The sequence below is a fragment of the Grus americana genome, chromosome 1, assembly GCF_028858705.1.
Source record: "Grus americana isolate bGruAme1 chromosome 1, bGruAme1.mat, whole genome shotgun sequence".
NCBI lineage: Eukaryota > Metazoa > Chordata > Aves > Gruiformes > Gruidae > Grus > Grus americana.
Genome location: NC_072852.1, coordinates 115,489,130 through 115,510,116, shown reverse-complemented (window position 1 = coordinate 115,510,116; position 20,987 = coordinate 115,489,130). Strand labels below are relative to the sequence as shown.

The 20,987-nt window shown below is 36.7% G+C and overlaps 1 protein-coding gene across 2 annotated transcripts in view; it reads left to right on the top strand.

Moving 5' to 3' along the window:
• Positions 1–4: 4 nt before the first annotated feature.
• The window catches only part of LTN1 (listerin E3 ubiquitin protein ligase 1), a 31,946-nt gene continuing 10,963 nt past the window's right edge, over positions 5–20,987 (top strand). For both annotated transcript variants that reach the window (XM_054812072.1, XM_054812078.1), the window contains exons 1-20: positions 5–263; positions 2,474–2,677; positions 3,005–3,103; positions 4,162–4,392; positions 5,124–5,176; positions 5,631–5,811; positions 6,498–6,671; positions 7,748–7,938; positions 9,211–9,358; positions 9,730–10,515; positions 11,029–11,070; positions 12,089–12,281; positions 14,256–14,495; positions 15,479–15,632; positions 15,894–16,044; positions 16,755–16,956; positions 17,940–18,099; positions 18,269–18,373; positions 18,636–18,778; positions 20,682–20,817. In XM_054812072.1, coding sequence (XP_054668047.1) covers positions 222–263; positions 2,474–2,677; positions 3,005–3,103; positions 4,162–4,392; positions 5,124–5,176; positions 5,631–5,811; positions 6,498–6,671; positions 7,748–7,938; positions 9,211–9,358; positions 9,730–10,515; positions 11,029–11,070; positions 12,089–12,281; positions 14,256–14,495; positions 15,479–15,632; positions 15,894–16,044; positions 16,755–16,956; positions 17,940–18,099; positions 18,269–18,373; positions 18,636–18,778; positions 20,682–20,817 — 3,635 coding nt within the window. In that variant the 5' untranslated portion in view covers positions 5–221. The remainder of the gene's footprint in view (positions 264–2,473; positions 2,678–3,004; positions 3,104–4,161; positions 4,393–5,123; positions 5,177–5,630; positions 5,812–6,497; positions 6,672–7,747; positions 7,939–9,210; positions 9,359–9,729; positions 10,516–11,028; positions 11,071–12,088; positions 12,282–14,255; positions 14,496–15,478; positions 15,633–15,893; positions 16,045–16,754; positions 16,957–17,939; positions 18,100–18,268; positions 18,374–18,635; positions 18,779–20,681; positions 20,818–20,987) is intronic.

Genomic DNA, 20,987 nt, shown 5'->3' with positions numbered 1-20,987 from the left:
TTCACGGACGCCTTCCGAGGAAGAGGGGCCGGTTCTCCGCGGCGCCCCGGGTCCCGGCACTACCCGCCGGCCGGGCAACGCCGGAGGAAGGACCCCACGGAGCTCCGTGGGTTGAAGTGGGCGCCGCGCGCCTGGCCCCGCCCCCCGGAAGTGCCGCGCTCCTCCGCCCCGTCCGCGCGACTCTTCTCTCCCGGCCGGTGCCCAGCGCCGCCGCTGCCGCCATGGGGGGCAAGAACAAGCAGCGAACCAAGGGCAACCTGCGGGTGAGCGCGTCCCGCGAGGCGGGGGACTGCCGCGCCGCGCCTGTGGGCCCCGGGTCCCGCGGGGCTTCCGCCGGTGGCTCCGGCAGGCTGCCTGCGCGGCGGGGCGCAGACCCGGGCCTGGGCCTCGGGGCGGGGGCTTCCGGCACCGGCGGGCGGGTTAAGGCCGCCCTTCCCCTCTCGGTGCCTTGGGAAGGGGGCTGTAGGCCACCGAAGCCCGTCCTCCCATGGGAGGCGGTGCCGCCTTCGGGCCCGGTTGCGGGGGCTGGGGCTGCGGCTGCGGATGCCGCGTGTGGTGGGTTGACCCTGGCTGGAGGCCAGGCGACCCCCCAAAGCCTCTCTGTCACTGCCCTCCTCAGCTGGACAGGGGAGAGGAAATATAACCAAAGGCTCGTGGGTCGAGATAAGGGCAGGGAGAGATCATTCACCAATTACCATCATGGGCAAAACAGACTCGACTTGGAAAAATTAATTTATTGCCAACAAATCAGAGTAATGAGAAATAAGACCAAGTCTTAAAAACACTTCACCTCCATGGGCTTCAGGTGGATATCTGCTGCACCATCAGCCTGCCTCACCATGGTCTTCTCCAGGGGCTGCAGGGGGATCTCTGCTCTGGCGCCTGGAGCACCTCCTCCCCCTCCTTCTGCACTGACCTTGGTGTCTGCAGAGTTGTTCCTCTCACATCTTCTCACTCCTCTCTCCGGCTGCAGTTGTTCTTGGTGTTTTGGTTGGTTGGTTGGTTTTTGTTTTTTATTTTCCCTTCTTAACTATGTTATTCCAGAGGTGCTGTTGCTGATGGGCTCGGCCTTGGCCAGCGGCGGGTCCGTCTTGGAGCCGGCTGGCATTGGCTCTATCAGACACAGGGAAAGCTTCTAGCAGCTTCTCACAGAAGCCCCCTGTAGCCCCCCTGCTACCAGAACCTTGCCATGCAAAACTAATACACTGGTCTTCAGGGGTGATTCTTGGCCTGGGCCCGTGCTTTACGGGAGAGTGACTGCAACTTCCCGTGGTGTTTGTACATGTTTTCCAGAGAGGGGCAAGGACAGGAGAGTGTAACTGCAAAATCACTATGGGTGTAAGTTCAGCAAGGTACTGGTGGATACAGTTAGTGTGTTTTTCTGTGGAGAGTCTTAGACTACACCTGTCATGGTGTCTTCATCTTGTCACTGGGCCTGAAGTGGTGTGACATCCGTCATATGTGGCACTCGCTCAGGATGGGAGAATTATGGGTGAAGCGTTGCGTTCAGGTTATGTGACTCCTAAAATCTTCTCTGTCTTGTGTATTGAGAGAGGACTAGGGAACGCAAAAAAGCATGTCCATATAGTTGAGGTTTCATGTACAGAAAAAATCACTTAATCTGCAGCTATTGTAGCCAGGTAAAATGTGGCTTACGTACCTCAAGAAAATCAGAAAAGTACAATGAACTATGAACTTCAGTCAATTGTCATTACTTAAAAAAAACCCCAAACAACAAACACAAAACTGCAACTGTCATTAGGAGGTAAAAGGTGTTTTGACTATAAGGTATTAGAGACAACCTTAAAGCATTAGTCAGTTTTGGGACAGTTTTTTTCAAAAGAGTGTGCTTGAAATAAACACGGCCACTGAAATGGTGAGCAAGGTGTTGACTTAACTGGGACAAACTAGAAGAGATCCTGAACTCCAAAACACTCACTGTAATATTAAAGGGATAGTATTATATTGTGTTACATATGTACTCTTTTGCTCCATTCTTCAAAATCCTTGGCCTTTTACTTTGTTGCTAGTAGCATCTTTTGATTCATGTGTGTTCTCCCAATGGCATCAAGAGTATTCCTTGGGAGCTGTATTGGTCTATATGCAATAACATGAGAAGAACTAGTAAAAACAGAAGTAGTGAAGAAGGGTAAATGGTTTCTTAATAAGTTGTTCACTTACAGAAGGACTTTTATGTTATACTTTTTTGTATGAGTATAAAAACAATAACATTTTCTATAAGTATTCATGGAGTATGAGAGAAGGGAACACTGATTCTAAAGAGAAGAATAATTTTCTAGGTCAAATTTCTATGTTTAAAGCATAGGTGGCCTTTTTTTGGTGAAACTTGGTTTTAAATAGAAGGTTAATTATGCAATGTGAATAGGAACATTATTTCAAATGCATGATGCGTGCAAAATAAAATAAAAATGAGTGAAATAGATGACTGATTTCTGTCCCTGTTTTTTGTCAGCCTTCTAGCAGTGGCCGAGCTGCAGAGCTCCTCGCCAAAGAACGTGGAACAGTGCCTGGGTTTATTGGCTTTGGAACATCTGAGAGTGATCTAGGATATGTTCCTGCAGTTCAAGGAGCAGAGGAAATAGACAGCCTTGTGGATGCTGATTTTCGAATGGTGTTGCGAAAACTTTCTAAAAGGGATATCACAACAAAATTAAAAGTAGGTGTATCTTCTGTCCCTCATTACATTTTTTTATTGGAAAACAATACATTGTTCTTAAGGATGAGAGAGGAATGTATCAAGGTAGTACTATGTTCATATTGGTAAATTTGCTAGAATTGCAATCCAGAAGGTGTCTTGGAGGACTTAGAAAAAGGTCCCTCACGCAGTGCTGATGGAGCATTTGTGAAATTAACTCTATAGATGCTCAATTGCAAGAAATTAATTGATTTTTGAAAAAGAGTTGCAGTCTCTGGTAGAAGCTGGTAAATTACAGAACATATCTATCTGACTTCTTAAATCATGCTCTTGATATCTTGATTTTAGGCTATGCAAGAGTTTGGGACAATGTGCAAGGAAAGAGAAGCGGAAGTTGTTAAAGGTGTTCTTCCTTACTGGCCAAGAATTTATTGTAAAATCTCACTAGTAAGTATTAAAGTATCTAAATTAAAAACTTCTCTGGATACTTCCTGTGAAAACCTCTAAGGCAGTCTTTATTGATATGTCTAACTTTGTTGGAATTGCTGACTTTTTCTAGGAAAAACATGAAGCTGAAGAAAAGTAGTGTTCTTTATTGTGGAGATGTTTCAGTATTGGCAGTACGTGGAATCTTGAACTGTTGATGCCAGGGCTGTACTTGCTGGATGGAGATAGCTGTTTGTTAGACCTTTATGTTAAAAAAGATACTCCTTCTCATGAAAAATTCTTTTATGTAGATTCCAGAATGAGTAAAGAGAATGTACTCTTCAGTTAACAAAATTATAAATCTTTCTGATCTAGGACTAATATCTGACTAGACAATATTAAAAAAAAAAATCCTCCTTCCCCCCCCCCCCCCAAAAAAAAAAATACCCAAACCACTACAAAAGCCCAACAAAAGAACCCCCAGACATGAAAAGACCATACATAGCCAGCTAATCCATAATTTTCTGATATATTGAATACATGTCCAAACTACCTGGACTGGCTACTGTTGGAAATGTGATATTGGACAAAATGAATCACTATTCTGATTCATTAGAGCAATTCCTAGTATTCTTTTCAGCAGTCAAGAACATAGAAAGTCATGATGCTGTAAATTCATACACAAATAATGGATAATGATGCTCAGTTTGTGTAGACCTATGGTCATTTTAATCCAAAAAGTGTCTTCAGGACTTCCTGTTTCTCTTGCCTCTTGTCTTTCTGTTAAATGTTTGTGTAAAATGTAAATAGAAACTGTAGTTTGTGATATCAGGGAAAGGTTACAATTTTGAATGTACAACACATCGGGAATATGATGCTGCTAAGTTAAGACTCTCCCCTTATCTAGGGATAGCAAGACTTTGTTGTTGTTTTGTTGCATATTTTCAAATCTCTATAGCCCAATTCATTGCTAAAATGGCTGAACAGAGACACAGCTTTTTTATCATCACTTCTGCTTTGAAGTACCTGGATCAAAAATACATTTCTAAAACCGATAAATCCTTTTTTTTCTTTAACAGGATCATGATCGCCGTGTTCGAGAAGCAACTCAACAATCTTTTGAGCAACTGATTCTTAAAGTAAAGAAACATTTGGCTCCTTACTTAAAAAGTATCATGGGATACTGGCTGATTGCTCAGTGTGACACTTACTCCCCTGCTGCTTCTGCTGCAAAAGTAGCTTTTGAAAAAGCTTTTCCTTCAAGCAAACAACCTGAAGCCTTAGCATTCTGTAAAGATGAAATTCTTAATGTGAGTTTGTAGTTTTGTATTTCTTTAAGTCTTTGTGTTGAGTATATGTCAACTTCTATTACAAGTTTAAAACTCATCCTGCCCCCATCTAATCTTCATGCTTAAATTTCTTTCTCACCTGAAACTTTGCTGGTGCTAATGTGAAGAGAAGACTGAAACAAAGATACATCCTCTATTTTTTTGACTTGCAGTTAGAATGACTGGAACCAGAGGAATGAATATGAAGTGAATTTTCTTGTATGCATTTCCGTGTAATGTTGCTGACAGATAGAATAATGATGCCAGAGTAGTTTAACTGCAGTAGTGGAGGACTGAAGAATGCTGAGCAGCGTTTCAGAGAGCCTCTGCAAGTTTAGTTCTGACCCAGGTTAATCCTTTTCTGCCAGTCATATGTAAAACTGAATTGACTGAATTAAAAAAGATGAAAGTTGGCATTGCTGGCCTAGCATATGCGAACTGAACCGTTTTGTTTTGTCACAGTTTAGCTTCTTTCTGCCAGAAGCATGTTGGGGTAGGACTTACAAAGTATTATGAAGTCTTGATTTAAACAGTACCACAGCAGGAGTCAATTAAATTACATTCTTGTTCACTAGCATGTCTAAAATGTGTTGAAGAGACTTGACTCAAAGGTTGTGAAGTTTTACTGTAGAGCTGTTTCTGAATATATAAACTATATTATTCACATATAAATGTTAGATTCTCATGCATATACATGTATTTTTTTCCCCTAGGTACTTCAAGATCACCTTCTGAAAGAAACACCTAATACACTCAGTGACCCCCAGTATGTTAGCCTGCTTTAATGTATATGGTTTAAGTTTTGGTCTGTACTGGGTTCTCTGTACCTGGAGGTAGTGGAGTTAGCTTTGTTTCAAGAGACAGAATTTTGACAAAGTTTGAGTCCAGAACTTGTCAGCTTTCTTCAGGACTAAAGTATAAATGCTTTTGAAAATGTTATCAGTTGTCTAATTCTTGTTTCTGCTCTGTTAGAAGTAGCATTTATGATTAGCTGGAAGATCAGATGACTTGAAACTCTCTCTTTTTCTAACACTTTATAATGTAATTTGGTAGCATTAGAACCTATGGAAAGTTTACATGTTTATATTGCTGGCATCTGAAATCAAAAGAAGAACACAGAAAAGCTGAAGACAGTTTAGTTGAGACGGTTTAGAAGAGCTTGAGAAGCCTACTGATTTATTTCTGGTTCACTTCAATTTTGTTTTGTTTTGCTTTCTGAGAACTGTACCAGAGGAAGAAAGGGAAGCCAAATTTTTCCGGATTCTGACCTGTTCATTATTAGCTTTAAAAAAGTTGCTTAGCATGTTGCCAAAGAAAGAAATGCAGTCACTGGAGGAAAAGTTAATGTCGCTTCTGTCCCAAAACAAATTCTGGAAATACGGCAAACACAGCATACCACAGGTGAGTTTTTGTTTCTTCTTTATTTTAGTTGTTTTTTGTTAAAGATAATACACTGAACCGAAGCAAGTGTTAATTACTTGTATTCTGCAAGAATATACTTTGTACTTTGCTGAATTATGTTTGAAACAGCCTTCAGATTTCTAGGCTTTAAATAGACAATATTGCTGTAAAATTTGCCCAGTAGGCTAATTTGTTATTTCCATGTCACCATCGTCTACTTCTTGGCAATCTGCCATCATTTCAAATTCATGTAAAAGATACAAACTGTGTCAGCTTACTGCATGTGTTCTTGGTGCTTTTGGATTTTCATTTTTTTAAACCATTTTATTGGTCTTTGGTCTGCTAAGACCAATAGTGCATAGAATGATGAATTGATTCTAGCAGTAGTTTGTTAAAAAGTTTTAAGATGCTTTTGGGAAAACCTGCTTTTCGAGAAGTATATTAAAATAAAATTTTTCATAAGCATTTTATCACTGAAAAAATTACTTTAAAATATTAAACAGGCTTATCAAATAATGTCTTTATTTTTCTTTAGTTTTAATAGTATTTAAACCTTTGCTGATGTGATAAAATACAGGGATCGTGTTGTAAGTTACGGTGACTTTAAAAGGAATGTTATAAACTACATGTAGTGACAAAGTGTTGTCATGTGACTAAAATTTTGTTTTTTCTGTGGCCTATGTTAGGTTCGCTTAGCTTTCTTTGAGCTGGCTTCTGCTTTTTGCCAGCACTTGCCTGAGCTGGTGAAAGCTGAAGCAGCAAGAATTTGTCCTGCTGTTCTTCTCAGCATTGATGACAGCGATGCAGTGGTGTGTCCCGCTCTTTGGGAAGCTGTGCTTTATACTGTCGCCACTATTGAGGTAATGTGGGAAGCCTAAGCGGCTGATATTTTACTTGAATTTAACTTTCTATCAAGTGCCATTGTTCTCTGCGTAGAAGTAGGAAGAACAGCTTGACTGGGTTTTCTGTATGATTAATATCATGAACTTATCAATGCTACGCACTACTTCCTCCTCCTTAGGGTTTCAGTGTAACATGACATTGTGCCCAGCATGTCTGAAAATCAGGATTGTTTTATAAGTTTAATTAAATTAACCTGAATTCTTTTGATTAAAAATAGTTACTAATAAGTAAAATAATACTTCAAGCCTTTTTTTTGGTTAAAGACAGTTAGAAAAATGACCTGCAGTGCATTTTTGGTTTGTTTGTTTCCCCTTCTAATTTAATGCTTGGTTCTATAACTTTTTTTTTGTCTATTTTAAATTTTAAGTGAATTACCAGCTTTGATGAGTTTATTTGCGGAACAAGTGGTGTGTCCATGGACTGGGATGTTTTGAGGCTTTAATGTTGCAGATCTCTTTTGTAACTGCTGGTATAAACTATAACAATTTATAGGGGAAAAAAAAAAATCTTTGTTCAGTTTGCTATAAATACAGGTATCTGGAACTATGATAAATCAGATCAGATGACAAAAATCTTTGGGTTGTGTAGGGAAATTGCTGAGGCATTTTGGAACCATCAGAAGATTTTTCAGGGGAGTTTTGCAGTTAGTGATCCTTCTAAAGTTAGGATTTTGAAATTGTTGCTTATTCTTGCTAATAAGAACTCAGAATTAAATACAGGACCAGTTACAATAATGATCTTTATGAAGCATCCTTAAAGCATTATTAAAGAGAAGCCTTTAATTGCAGTTTGCTAATAAGGAAGATCCATTGATTTTAAACAATACAGAAACAGTTTTATCACGTTAACTTCTTAAATTCACAAGCCAAAAGAGGGAGAAAGTGATTTTTAAAAATACTGGCAAGTGAATTTAAATTTTACAATAACTTGCTTCAGCCACAACATAGGGAGGTAAATTAAATGTCTATCTTGGGAGTTCTTCCAAGGCAACATATTCTCATTTAATTTACAGTAGGTGCATTTCTTTCTGCAGGACTGTTGGAGTCATGTAAATGCCAAAAAGGGAGTTCTGCCAAAGCTATGGACAGTGCTTCGAGAGGGTGGACGAGGACTAGCTACTGTTATATACCCAAATCTCTTGCCGTTCATTAGCAAGGTACCTCCTGGCATTGCAGAACCAAAGCTGGAATATTTCAGAACTTTTTTCAGCTCTATAATTAAAGGGTATGAACCACAAATTTATTTCTTTATGTATTTATTTGAAATAAATCTCTTTTACATTTGGAAACAGGATGATTAATCTTCTTTAAGCATTTAAAGATAAGTAACATCTCACTTGGTTGAGAGTATTTAAATATGCATTAATTGTTTATGTGAGAAAATGATATTTGAAAAATCGTCTTTTTAAAACACTTTAACTATCCAAAACTAGATTCAGTCCTTTGCAGCTGTCCCTGTCTTCTTAAACCTTCAACCTTCTTTTTTGTTTTTATTATGTCTTCCTTGCCAAAAGCATTCTTATCTTTCCTTGTCAAATCTTCATGTTTATTCCGTGATAAGTTTTAAAGTGAGAAATGAATTTAAAGTTAAGCGTGGCTTTGAAGATATCAGGCTCTTCTCACCAGTGTGTAATTATTACAGAGCTTGTTGGGGATGAGCATTGTGGTTGTGAAATTTCCTGTATGCTGAAACTTGAATTCTCATGATACCGATTTTTAAAGGTTTGAAACTGCTATCGTCTTTTGCCTTTAAAATACATCAAAACCAACTTTCTATCAAATCTAAATAGATGTGTGTGCATTATGTACTCAAATGCATACGTAAATTATTTGATGAGACTAAAACGTAACTTATTTAAACAAAAATTGATTCTCAACTAATGTTGGCACAGCTGTTAGCAGAGCTCTTGGAGAAGAGAGTTATATATGGGTTGATTTTGAAAAGTGAATAGAATTTTATTATGAGTAGTAAAATGGTTGCAATATTTGTATGGTAATTTCTATGGTCTAATTTTCAAGAAAAACAAATCACAGTTGTTCAGACTCAAACTGGCTATGGTGGCGCTTTTTTTTAGTGGTTTTTTTTTTTTTTCTTTCTACTGTAATGACAGAAAGCGACACCTTCTAAACCTCCATGGTGTAGAAAGTTCCAAATGAGTTTTGACAAACAATTGAAACAGTAGTCAGTATGCTTGACTGGATATGTTTCCTCTATTTATGTAGATATTTTTTAAATGAATGCTAAAACTAGATGAAAAAAGTCTTTTAATATAAGTTATATTAAGTGCCTGGATTTATTGTTTTGACTCTTTAAATATGTCCTGTTGAATTTGTTTTGATCTGACTCCTATCAATGATTCTACAATTCTATATTCTCATGTTGGTGTTGTCTGGATAAGAACAACATAACCACACTTAGACTCGTTACATCCATACTGGGTTTCTCAGAAGCATAGATGACTGAGCGTGCCTTCCCTCCGGTGTTGCCTTTCAATAGGTTGTCAAGTGAGCGAGCAATAGCCAGCCCTTCAGAAAGTTCTGCAATTATAACTGCATTTATGGAATGTCTGCGCTTTGCCATACTACAGAAAATAGACAAAGATGATGACCGAAGACAAATTCATCAGATGCTTATATATGACCAGGTATTTATTAGAAATACTTAATATTGTTATGTGTAAAGTTAAAGAAAAACATAAATTTCTGTGAGGATTTACTTCTCTGTTTAAAGGTTCACTAGATTTTATGGAAAAACCAATCTTACTGAATTTAGTCAATTTTTTCCTTCTTATAAAGTCATCCCTTTTACTGTGCAGTTTAAATAATATTAAAAGAAAAAAAAAAGCATCTTACCCTGTATATTTTTATTAAGTGTTCAAGCAGGAGTAATTATGATGTTTTCAGAATTGCTTCCGGAATGTTTTTCAAAATTATAGAATTTCCTGATATTATAAAGCATAAAATGATCATCTAGTTGGATCACTGTTCTTTAATAATTTTTTTTTGGTCTTTCTAGCTAATTCCTCTTACTGATGCTGTACTTCAGGAGCCCAGGTTGCAAAATGGACCGTTATTTTACCAAATAGCAGAAACGCTGAGCTCCTGGGAAGCTAAAGCAGAACTCTCCAATGATGATGGCACAGATGAAGTTTTCCAGAAACTGTTGTCAAATTTTTGGGACCATCTTTTAAAAATGTGTGTACTTCATGTTGATACGTTGGATGCTGATGAGAAATCATTGTTTGCCATATCTGGTATGCTAGAAATTCTTCAGAATCCAAAGACTGCTACAAACCCAAAAACCATAAAATCTCTAAAAATCAGATTTACAGATGAGGATGAATCTGAAAGAAACACAGAGAATGGAAAGCTCACGGAAGTGAGAAATAGTGACTCTGAAATACAGGCTGACTTGCAGCACAGATCACTTCTAAGGAAAGAACCTTTAGAGAATTTAGTCTGCAACCTTGCTGAACTGAGTATTGTGTATGTCAGTGAACAGAAGTCGGAACAGCATTTGAAATTTCTCTCTGCCCTGCTCAACTCTTTTTCTTCAAACAGAGTTTTTCAAGTACTTCTAGAGCAGGGAAATGATGCAAGCTCTGCTCAAGCTGAATCCCAAAACGAAATTAAAGCACATCATGAAAGTCCATCTGTACAATTTCTGTATATGAATTTAATAACTTGGCTGAAAGAAGACTGGAGGAAAGACACCCATTTTCTGGTTGATATTTTGTACAGTGTGCTTAATTGTTGCAACAGTAATGATGAAAGGAAAATCATTCTTGATGATTTAACGAAGGTATGACTCTTGTACATTTTCTTATTAGTTTTTATAAAAGTGACCATTCTTTGTGGGCTGTAGTTGGCTAATCATTTTATTTTAGGGCTGTGGAATGGAACATATTCTACATGAACTTGGATAAGTTCAGCATAAGGAAGGGAGATTTAGAGAAGGTTGACATGACAGTATTGGCGTGAAAGGTTATGACGTGTGTCCCTTTCTATATAGTATAAATCATTAAAAAAAAAAGTAACATGAGAATGTCTCTGTTCATGCTTCTTTATACAGTGTGCTTTTATACTAGTCATCGGTGGCCTTTCTTATAAACACAGTCCCTTATTGATCTGTGTGGTAGAGAAAGACTTGGAAGCCAAAAATAATACGATCAATAACTTTGTTACAGAAACTTCACAATTTCTGCTTATTCCTGCAGAAAATAAGGTTGTAGAACAAGCAGTTGAAATGGTATTAAATGCTTCCTATTCAGAAAAGAATTTGTTAAATATTGTGGAATTTTGTTTTTCTTTTCAGATGGATCTGAAATGGGTTATTTTTCTCCAGATAATTCAAAAGGTACCTCTTAAGATTTTTTTGTTCTTATTTTGCGGTTTTGAATATTGCCCTGGTGTTAGCTTTGAGAGTTACATAGTTTGAATGACTGTTTTTATTATTATTATTTATTTAAGTAGTGATAATTTCTGTAGTTTGAAAATCTTTTAGCAACAGTTTCAGAACGGTGTTTGTTTTAACTGCATTTAAATATGAGGACAGTCTTAGAAATGAAATGATGATACTAAAACAAAAGCATTTTTGTCCCTTCTATTTTTTATTAGTTTGCTCTATGAGCCAGGGGGATTCCTGATTTGTTTCTGGTCATCCCTTCTAACCTAGAGAGAGTGGAGTTGGGTATTAGACCAATAATTTAAATGATTGTTTATATCGTCACCCTTACATCACGCTTACAAGAAAAACATAGTATACCCTTTTTTTCCACACAGGATTCTGAGAGACTGACATTTAAGTGATTGCCTGGGATGAAATACGAAGCGTATTACAAATTTTTGGACAAGAACTCATAGCACTTGATTTACAATCCAGTGCATTGACCATAATATCTTTCCTCACAGATACTGTGTATTTTAGGAATCCTCAGTTTTTATGACTTTGTAACTTATAATGGCTTATCACCAAAATAATATTTTTCTGATTTGTGACCTTCCATTTCTTTTTAGAGAAGTTCAGATGCTGTAAATAGATTTTATTTCAGCCAACCTGGTCATCCAAAAGTTATCTTTCTAACTCCAGTGTAGGCATTCCCTGGGCTCTATAGTTGGAGAAAAGGAAAAAGAGGAGCTTTCAGAAGGTGACTTGTTTCACTCTAGAGGACTGACCTAGCCATAAGTTGCTGTCTCTGACCAAAAAGAAAGTTGGGGGGATTGTTGAGATGTAAACACCTAGAGACTTACTGTTTGTGACAGATGATATGATTTCCACTTTGTGTGTGCAGGTTTGACATACTAATCTTATGCTTAGTTAGTAATGAAAGTTAATACCCTTAAAAGATTATGAGAATTATTTTCTTCTGATTCAGGCATGCTCGAGCACAACAAAACTTTCCTTAGTCTCTGACTGGCTGAAAGGAGATACACTTGGAGAAAGACTTGTAATGCTGGCAGATGATCTGTGTCACCTGGGTTTAAAACCTACAGCAGCCTCAGCAGAATCATCCTCTTCAGAAAGGTGGACTCTCCTGAGCTTAGTGTTGTCGCAACACATTAAAAATGGTAAGCATATTTATTCCTTGGAGTTTGTGAAGTGTGAATACTGCTCTTATGCTTTGTAGAAGGTTGAAAGGAATTTGAGATCTTCCAGAATACTTAATTTGTAACATCTAGGCTTTCTTCTGGGGTTTTTTTGAGTTTTGTTGTTGTTTGGTGAGGTGTTTTTGGTTTTTTCTTTTGTTCGTTTGGTTTTGTTACCCCAGGCATTTAACGGTGTCCAGTTTAATTTTGTAAACAGTAACTTGCAGCAGCAAAATTGCAATTTTTTTGGTCTGCATTACTAAACAAAAGTCAGTGTTTAAAGAACAGAATCAGATTTGCGAGTCTGGCAAACTTGAGGAAAATTTAAGTTTGATTTATTAGCTGGTGTTCTGTAAAATATTATTAATTTTAACCATACCATCTGAAATTTACCTTCAAAACTGGAATATAAAAAATCAATTATTATGAACCCATGTGTGCGTTGGTAATGCCTTGTTACAAGACCTGTGAATTGCTTTCAGCCATTTTCAGTTAGATTCGTGTATTTTAAAAACTATGTGTGTGTACTTTTGCTGTATATGTATTCTGTTTTTTATTAATAACATCCTATTTCAGTTCTTCCTTGTATTTTGTGGTATCTGTGATCTAGACTTCCAGCGGAGCTCAATTTTCTTGATGTTTTCCATGTAACCTTGTCATTTGTGTTTTGTTAAGCTTGGCATTTGCTTTAATCCCTGAGGTAACATACTTCAGTTTATCTGAATGCTGGGCACATTTGTGGTGCTTTCAAGTTTCAAAGGTTAAGGTTGTTTGGTTTTACTCTTTTCAGTACTGAAAGGATGATAATTGTTTCTGATAAATTATTCAGAGTAATCAAGACTGAAACTTCACAGAGCCATAGCAGTGTCTTGTGGTACTGAATGATTAACTGATATAATTACAAACAAAATTCAAACCAATAAATATCAAAAGTATACAGGAGCAGAATACAGTTGTAACTGATGGGCTCTGAGCTGTTAAAACTCAGAAAAGAGATCTTCAGTCATTGTGATGGCTCCCTGTAAGTGGCAGGTTGGTGCTCAGCAATGAAAAAGGGATACAGGTTATTAGGAGCTGCTGTGAAAGGAACAGAGGACAAATGAAAATTATTATAACGTTGGTGTGTCAATATCTTGAATACTGCCTGTAGTTTTGGTCACTACAATATTCTTGTTCACCTATATGCTTTTGAAAAAATGTGTGATAGAATTAGAATATGCCCAAAGAAGGATCACGGGGATGGTTAGGCAAATGCAGTGACTTCTGCTTGTAGAGGCAATAAAACAGACTAGAATTTTTCAGCTTGCAATGAAAGTGATTGGGGATGGGGTTGTGGTAAAGAGCCATAAAATCATAATTTGTATGGAAAAAAATAGGAAGAAATTGTTTGTTGTTTCTTTAAACGGAAGAGCCAGAGGTTGCTTACAGATGTTTAGATAGCAGGCTTGAGGAAAGAGAAAAGTATACTTCTTCATACAGTTCATAATTAAATAATGGAACTTACTGCCACTGGATGCTGTGGAGTTTGAGAGTAAATGGTATTACCCTACTTAAATCCAGTGAGAAAGGGACTAAGCATATTCATGGAAGATCGGTCTGATTGGGTTAATTATATGCAATGGTCCAGGTGTAAGCTCTGGCTCACAATTGATTGCCAGAAGCTAGGAAGGCATCACTCTGCACTTGCTCTGTTTTATGTACTTTTGTCTAAGCTGCTTTAGAGAAAGGATGTTTGGCAAAGTGAAACTTTGTCTGGGTGATCCTAGATGACTGTGGAATAAGAGTGTTTAGAATGAAAAGAAAGCATTTAGACATTAGACTGAAACTACATTGCACTTTATTTTGCATTCAAAATTAGTAAATAAAAACCAAATCAGTACATACTAATGTGATGTCTTTGAATGATCATGTTTATCAAGTAATCAAAGCATGCTGTCTTTTTCCTCTCCCCAATAGAATCTTTGATTGGTGAAACTTTTGTTGAGAGGATTATTGATAAACTTCAAGCAGCTCTGTCTAAAGCTAAGGATCTTTCCGAAGCTGGAAATAGTGAACCATCAGTATCTTTCATTTGCGATGTAGCCTCAAGCTTTTTCAGCTCAGTTAAAGAGTGTTTACTGATGCCATCCTCAGAAGACTTGCTGCTTACCATATTCCAATTGTGTGCTCAAAGGCAGGATGCTACACACTTAACAGGTAATTTGGAAAAAGAACTTCAACCAAACCTGTTTGTAGTTTATGATTACATCTAAAGTCTTCTCTTTCATTAAACAGATTATATAATAGAATATTGAGTTCACAGATGTTGAGCACTTGCAGCTGTAACTGCCATGAAAATTCATGCTTTTAATTTACAGTGCCAGTAGTTACTACTAAACATCAAGTCCTGTACGTCTTTACAAGGTTTTTAAACTTTTTTAATGTCAGTATCCCTGTGCTTCAGCTATCTTTGAGGCTGTGATATTCCACACTTCCTGGAGTGTTACATCAATTGTTTAAGGTTTATGAAGAACAAAGAATGAGCGGTTTGTTTTTTTTTTTCTTTCTGCAGTGTGGGCATAGTGTGAAAAAATGTCTTCATTAAAGATACACATATTATTCTGAAACCATTTATTGGTCAAGTTGCTCTGACAAATTGTGACCCGTTCCTCTCCCCACCAGTGTCTTGTTTGCAGACTGAGATCCTGATTTATATTCTTTGAATGCAGAATTAGAGAGTGATAAATGGGTATATGCATTTACTGACATAGATACAAAGGAGGAAAAGTTGCGGTGTTGTCATAGAAGTGAAGTAGGACAACGCTAGCTGGAAAACCACTGCTGCTTTGCAAATGACTATTGACGTTGTGAATGGTCAGTATTTCAGTATTTTAAGAAGATCAGTGGTTTTGAAGACCATATGGACATATGTAGACAACAGGAACATCACTCCTACTCTCAAATAAATATTACCTCTGTGTCAGAGTTAATTTAAAGTTGCTGTACAATAATGAAACTATTTTTGCCCTTGATAGTTATTGCATGTAACCACATAGAAAAGAGAATTCTTTTCCTGCTGTAGGACCTTTAATACGTGATCATTGCTGTATGCTTTAGGTTGTAATTTGAGTTTACCTGTTTGTGGTGGTTTTGCTTGTCTGGTTTTTGTTGTTGTTTTTTTTTTTTTCCCCCTACAATAGATTTACTTGTATGTAAATTAAAACACACTTGGATGTCTGGTGTAAATTCACTTGTGCGTCAACTTCGGAGTAAGCAGAAACAGAGTACTTTTTTGCATAAATCTGCACTGTGGGTCAAGAATCAAATTCAGTCTTCCTCTTTGGATGTTAAAAGGTAATTGTGATGTACATGTCCATTTCATGATATGTTGTTCTCCAAAACAAACTAAGATCAGTGATATACTATTCTTTATTTATTTGGCATCTGTATTACTGAGAGGTTTTTCAGCCTGTCAGTGGTGAGAACTGTGGGTGGAGCGTAACTTAAAACATCATTGGTATAGCATTTGTATAGCATTGTATCAGTGTAAAATAAAGCATCTTGCTTTTACTGGATAGTGCCAGGCTTGTTTGCAGTGTTTTCTCCTTTTCTCAGCCTTCAGATTTTGATCTCTGCAGTTAGTGATTTGTTGTCTAAGCTTATGGAAGCTGACGAACAGTCTGGATGTCTTGTGGGAGCTTATGTTGAGCATGTCACGCCAAACGAAACTGAGTGGGGGAAATTGCACGAGTCTCTATCCACTGAGGTATGGAAATGATAATGGACTTGCATGCGGTAGTCAATCTTACCTCAAGTCTCTGCCCTTTAGGGTGATAAGCATTCCTTATTTTGATGTGGCACTGCAGTTATGAATACACATACGTCTGTACAAAGGTTCTTTTCAGCCTCTGTCCATGATGGAGGACAAAATACATATTTATGGCCCCATCCAGTACTATTGGAGAAAATAAAGATCTATGAAATTACCCTTTTCTGCATGGAACACCACCAACTCACTTTACAATTCAGGAATTTTGTCTGAACAGAATATACATCATGAAGGTGTTCTTATCTTTAAGTTAATTCTTCTATAAAATTCATTTTGTGAAAGACACCGATATCTGCAGAGGAACGTGATATACTGCCTATCAACAAAATGCTGACATACATAGAATGGAGAATGGGGAAGGACATAAATTTCCTGTATTTCATTTAAAATGCATAGAGTTCTAAAGATACATTTTTATTTCTGAGGCAGCAGTGCAGTTTCAAGTTACTGCTGTGCATTTACATTGGGTTTTTTTTTAATATGCTGTAGTGGTTCATCCTCACACCATTGTGCTTTTGGTGTTAATTTTTATCTTTCTTGGGTATTTTTTAGTAATTCTGAATTTTCAAGGTTAAACAATCATAGCTTTTCTACGCATCATTAAAATGTCCATTATTTTTCATACTGTTCTTGTGCATATTTTACAGTGGATGCATAAACCTCTTTTGGAAGGAAGGCTTAGTATGAATTGTGAACCCTTGGGATCATGTGTTAAGCTGCGTGGCACAACTAAACTCCCGGGCCATCTGTGTACTTCAGCCTTGTTGAGTAAAATGGTGCTACTTGTATTGGAAAATGATATAGTCCATGGAAATGATGATGCTGAAAGAAAGAAAATTGACAATATCAGTAAGATACAATGGTGAAATTTAAAGGATTTTAATTTTATAGTACTTGTAAATTAACTTGAATTGATAATTAGAAATGAATAGTTAAAGTTTGGCACATAGGTATGAGAAATCATCCTTTTACCTTTTGGGTTGGGTTTTTGTTTTTTTTTTTTTTTTCAGTTCAGTTTTCCTTTAAAAGTATGCACAAGTATACTGTTTATATTTCTAGGACCTTTTGTGATTATATACGTGCTATTTCAGCAGAACTTTGAATTTGGGGAAGTTTGAATTGACGATCAAAGTTGTTCATTGCCAAAATACGTGGTGCATTGGCATGAGTGGGTAATAGGAATGATGTCCATGCCATCAGATAAATGCCTTCAGTGTTTAGACATAATGTAAAGATATTTTGAGGCAGCAATTTTTCTTAATTCCACCAGGTGGAATCTTGTTTATTTTATTTATACAATGCTCAAATTAGAGCCAGCATTAACAAATTAACAATTCTATCTCCAAAAGTCTCACTGTGATGAGAAGTGTAATTGTTCACCGTAGGTCTTTGTAAGCTAATGAAGAAACCATATGCTAGCTATTAGCATCAAGTTTGTTTGTTTGTTTGTTTGTTTGTTTGTTTTTCTGGGCTTAGATCTTGATTGTCTTGTCTGCAAGAAATATACATATTAAAAAAAAAAAAAGGAAAAGAAAAGAGAGACTAGAGAGGAGTTAGGGTTCTTGTCATGCTTGATTTGCTTTAAATGTTCCTGAACATCTAGGATTGATTACTGTAGCTTTTTCTTCTCTTATATTTTATGATGCAATGGCAAATATCCAGTTCATGCTCTGAAGCACCTGAGATTGCATGTAAATACAATCTTTTTAATGCATTAAAAACATTTTAAAAAAACAACAGAACCCAACAAAATCTTGACTTGAAACTTCTTGCTTATGCACTGAATATGGTCAACAATTGTTTGTAAACAACAACTTTTGTTGTTTAATTAGTTGCAGAACTGTTGTATTCATTACAATGGATTGAAGAATTGGAGAATCCTCCTTATCTGCTTCTGGAATATCTTCACATGTTAGAAGAAATGCACATCACATATGAGAAGTTCAGTACCCTTAGTAATACAGCTAGCCTTCAGGAAACAATATTTGACAGGTAAGAACAAGTAAAACAACCCTTAACTCTGTCTTCGTATTTTGCATTGTATAGAGTAGTAAGTGCCACCATGTTTCCTTATGTGTATTGATTCAAACTTCATCCACATGCTTTTGTTGTGAACTGTGCATCCATACATATTAACCAGGGTCTGTCTTCTTCTTTGAAGATCAGAGGAACATGGAAGACTGTGGTCCTTAACCATGGCTAAAGTAATTTGTGTGGAAAACCCTGTATCCTGTGAGAAGAAACAACTTTTTAAGACAACAGAAGGGTATCTTAATGCTGCTGCCTATAAACTTTTAGCTTGTTGCAAATGTTGTTGATAATGTTAAATGATACTGATTCTGATGAATGGCAACTGAAGACTGAAAATTTGGTAACATATATGTATGGTATGTGAAAGTGAGACTCAGTTTAGTGTGTGGGATTAGCTACATCATAGGATATGAGGTCATTGTGAACCAATTGACATTTTGTTTACTAGTTAAAATTTTGGGTTTGTTTCATTCTTGATGTTTTGCTTGTATGAATAGGTTTCTACCGTTAACAGAGGGCAGATTGCATACACTTCAGTGTCTATCACCTTTTTTAATTGAGGAAGAAAAGAAAGAACTTGTCTTCCACTGTGTGGCCAAACTTATGACCTGCACACAGAAAGAGCTTTCCAGCACGGATGGTGAGTATATTCTTACCTCAGCCCACTTCGTTAGAATTTAAGAATGTTATTTTATAATAATGTTTGCTTTTAGATAAAACTTGTTAACGCTAATAGTATTGTTTTTCCTCGAAAGAAATGTCTTCCTAGTTGGCGTATTTCTCCTAGACTGTTTGGTGTAGTTTTCTGCCTTATTAAGGAAGCAGAAGCTATACTGCCTGGTACAAAATCAGAACTAAAAGATTTAGGCTGGTATTGTTGAAAGAATTTTGATATTGCCACACTTCTTGTTTGGTCTGTCTGATTTAAATACATTTGTAAGTATCAAAGTTTTCAATTAATCATTTAGGCTTTACAGAGGATGCAAAAATATTACTGTTGTCAACTGGTAGTGTCATGATTGTCTTTAAATGCTTTAGCAAGAACTCTTTCACAGTTTATGTATAATTTTTGACTAGTTCTTCCAGTGCCTGGGACAGAGTGTGCTGAGTCAGAACTGCTGTACATACGCTTTCAGCAGCTTTTGAAAAATTACGTAGAGGTGATTGAGATGCATTATTATATTGCTTTGAATATCTTTTAGAAAACCTTTTTATTTTCACAAGCTTGTTGCTTTTCAAGAAAATTCTTTGGAAATGCTCACACACAGTCCTTCTATGTGTTTGAATTAGGTGTCATTTAAAAGAAAGAACTTTTTTCTGAGTACTACTTTTGTGCTTTCTTGCACATACTCTTATTAATCAGTCTACATAAAAACTTGAGAGTTGATTTTTGTGTTTTTTAACAGGACTGTGTTTACTTAAATAGAAAAAACAATCTTTAGTGACTTTAAACTGTGGACATCCGTCCCTTGGCGTTGTCCTCAGGTTTTCAGATGAGTCCTTCAGATTGGTGTCATCAAAGTGTGAAAATTTTCAGTGTTAGTGTCATGCAGCACTTGCAAGGAACCTTGAATCTTTTTACTGTGGTAGCTTCCCTAACTCTTAACTTCTTGGACTTGCTTGAGCCTTCCTGGCTTTCAGAGCGAACTGGTGAACCAACCAAATGTGTCTGTAAAACTTTAAACAGAAAATGTGAAAAAGAATCCTCACTCCTCCCCTGCTGTGGAGTGCTCTTGTTTGTAACACTGATCTGCATTTCCCTTTCTGCTGCTTCTCATTTTCCCAGGAATTCCAGAGCAGACAATATATATCCAAATTTTCCCATTAAGTATGACATAGATTGTAGGCTTATCATTCATGGTTTAATTTTTTTTTCAGATCAGGAAGGTACTGGTAAAGTTCTTGTAAATCATGGCACTGCTGCTTAAGTGAAGTGGGTTTTTTGTTTGGTTTTGCTATGCATATATGGTACTTAATTAACTCAGTTCTTTGTCACTGTGCTTGTAAGAAATATTCTCCAAGAAATTTTGATACATGCACTTTTCCTTAAAAATGGAAGACGGTACTAATGCAACAGTAGTACTTCACTCTGAAAGTAAAAGTTAACACTCTTATAATAATATTGGAATTCACAACTCACAGTTACATTTACCAAATTATCTGTCCAAATTATTGCTTAGCATACTACATTTTTAGTAGAATGAATAGATGTAAATCTGAACAGGTATTTTTCCTTTTTTGATAATTGTATAAACCAACAATTAGTCTTATAGGAGTTTTTGTTGCTTTGAGGGGGTTTTTTGTTTTGTTTTTGGAGGGATTTTTGGGTTTTTTGCGTTTGGGTTGGATATAGTATTTTTGATTTAACAATGGCATCTCTGAATTAAGTGTTCAAAGAAGAAAGCTTAGGTATTATCCAAACTGTCTTATGGTATTAATGTTAAGTTCAAATAAAACGATTCAGTCAATTGACACAAATTCTAATGTTTGTTTTGTCTTGATAATTAAGACCTATTAAGTATGATATTTTTCTTATGTTATAGGAGCATTTGGGTGTCTTTCCATTTTGAACTCCTGCTTGAATGATAGAAGTATTGATTGTGATCATCTACTACCTGGAATACTAAAAATCATAATATCTTGGAAAAACGATAATGAGGACAGCTTTCTCTTTAGCTGGTGGGTGCAACTTTGAGATAATTTGACTTTTTTTTTTTTCTAAAACAAGAGAACAAGAGTTTAAAAATACAGAGTGGCTATTAACTCAGTATCAACAAAATCACTTTGTAAGTTACAACTACCATCTACTGCTCTAATATTTTTAAGCTTTTGTAGAACTGCATCCCTCA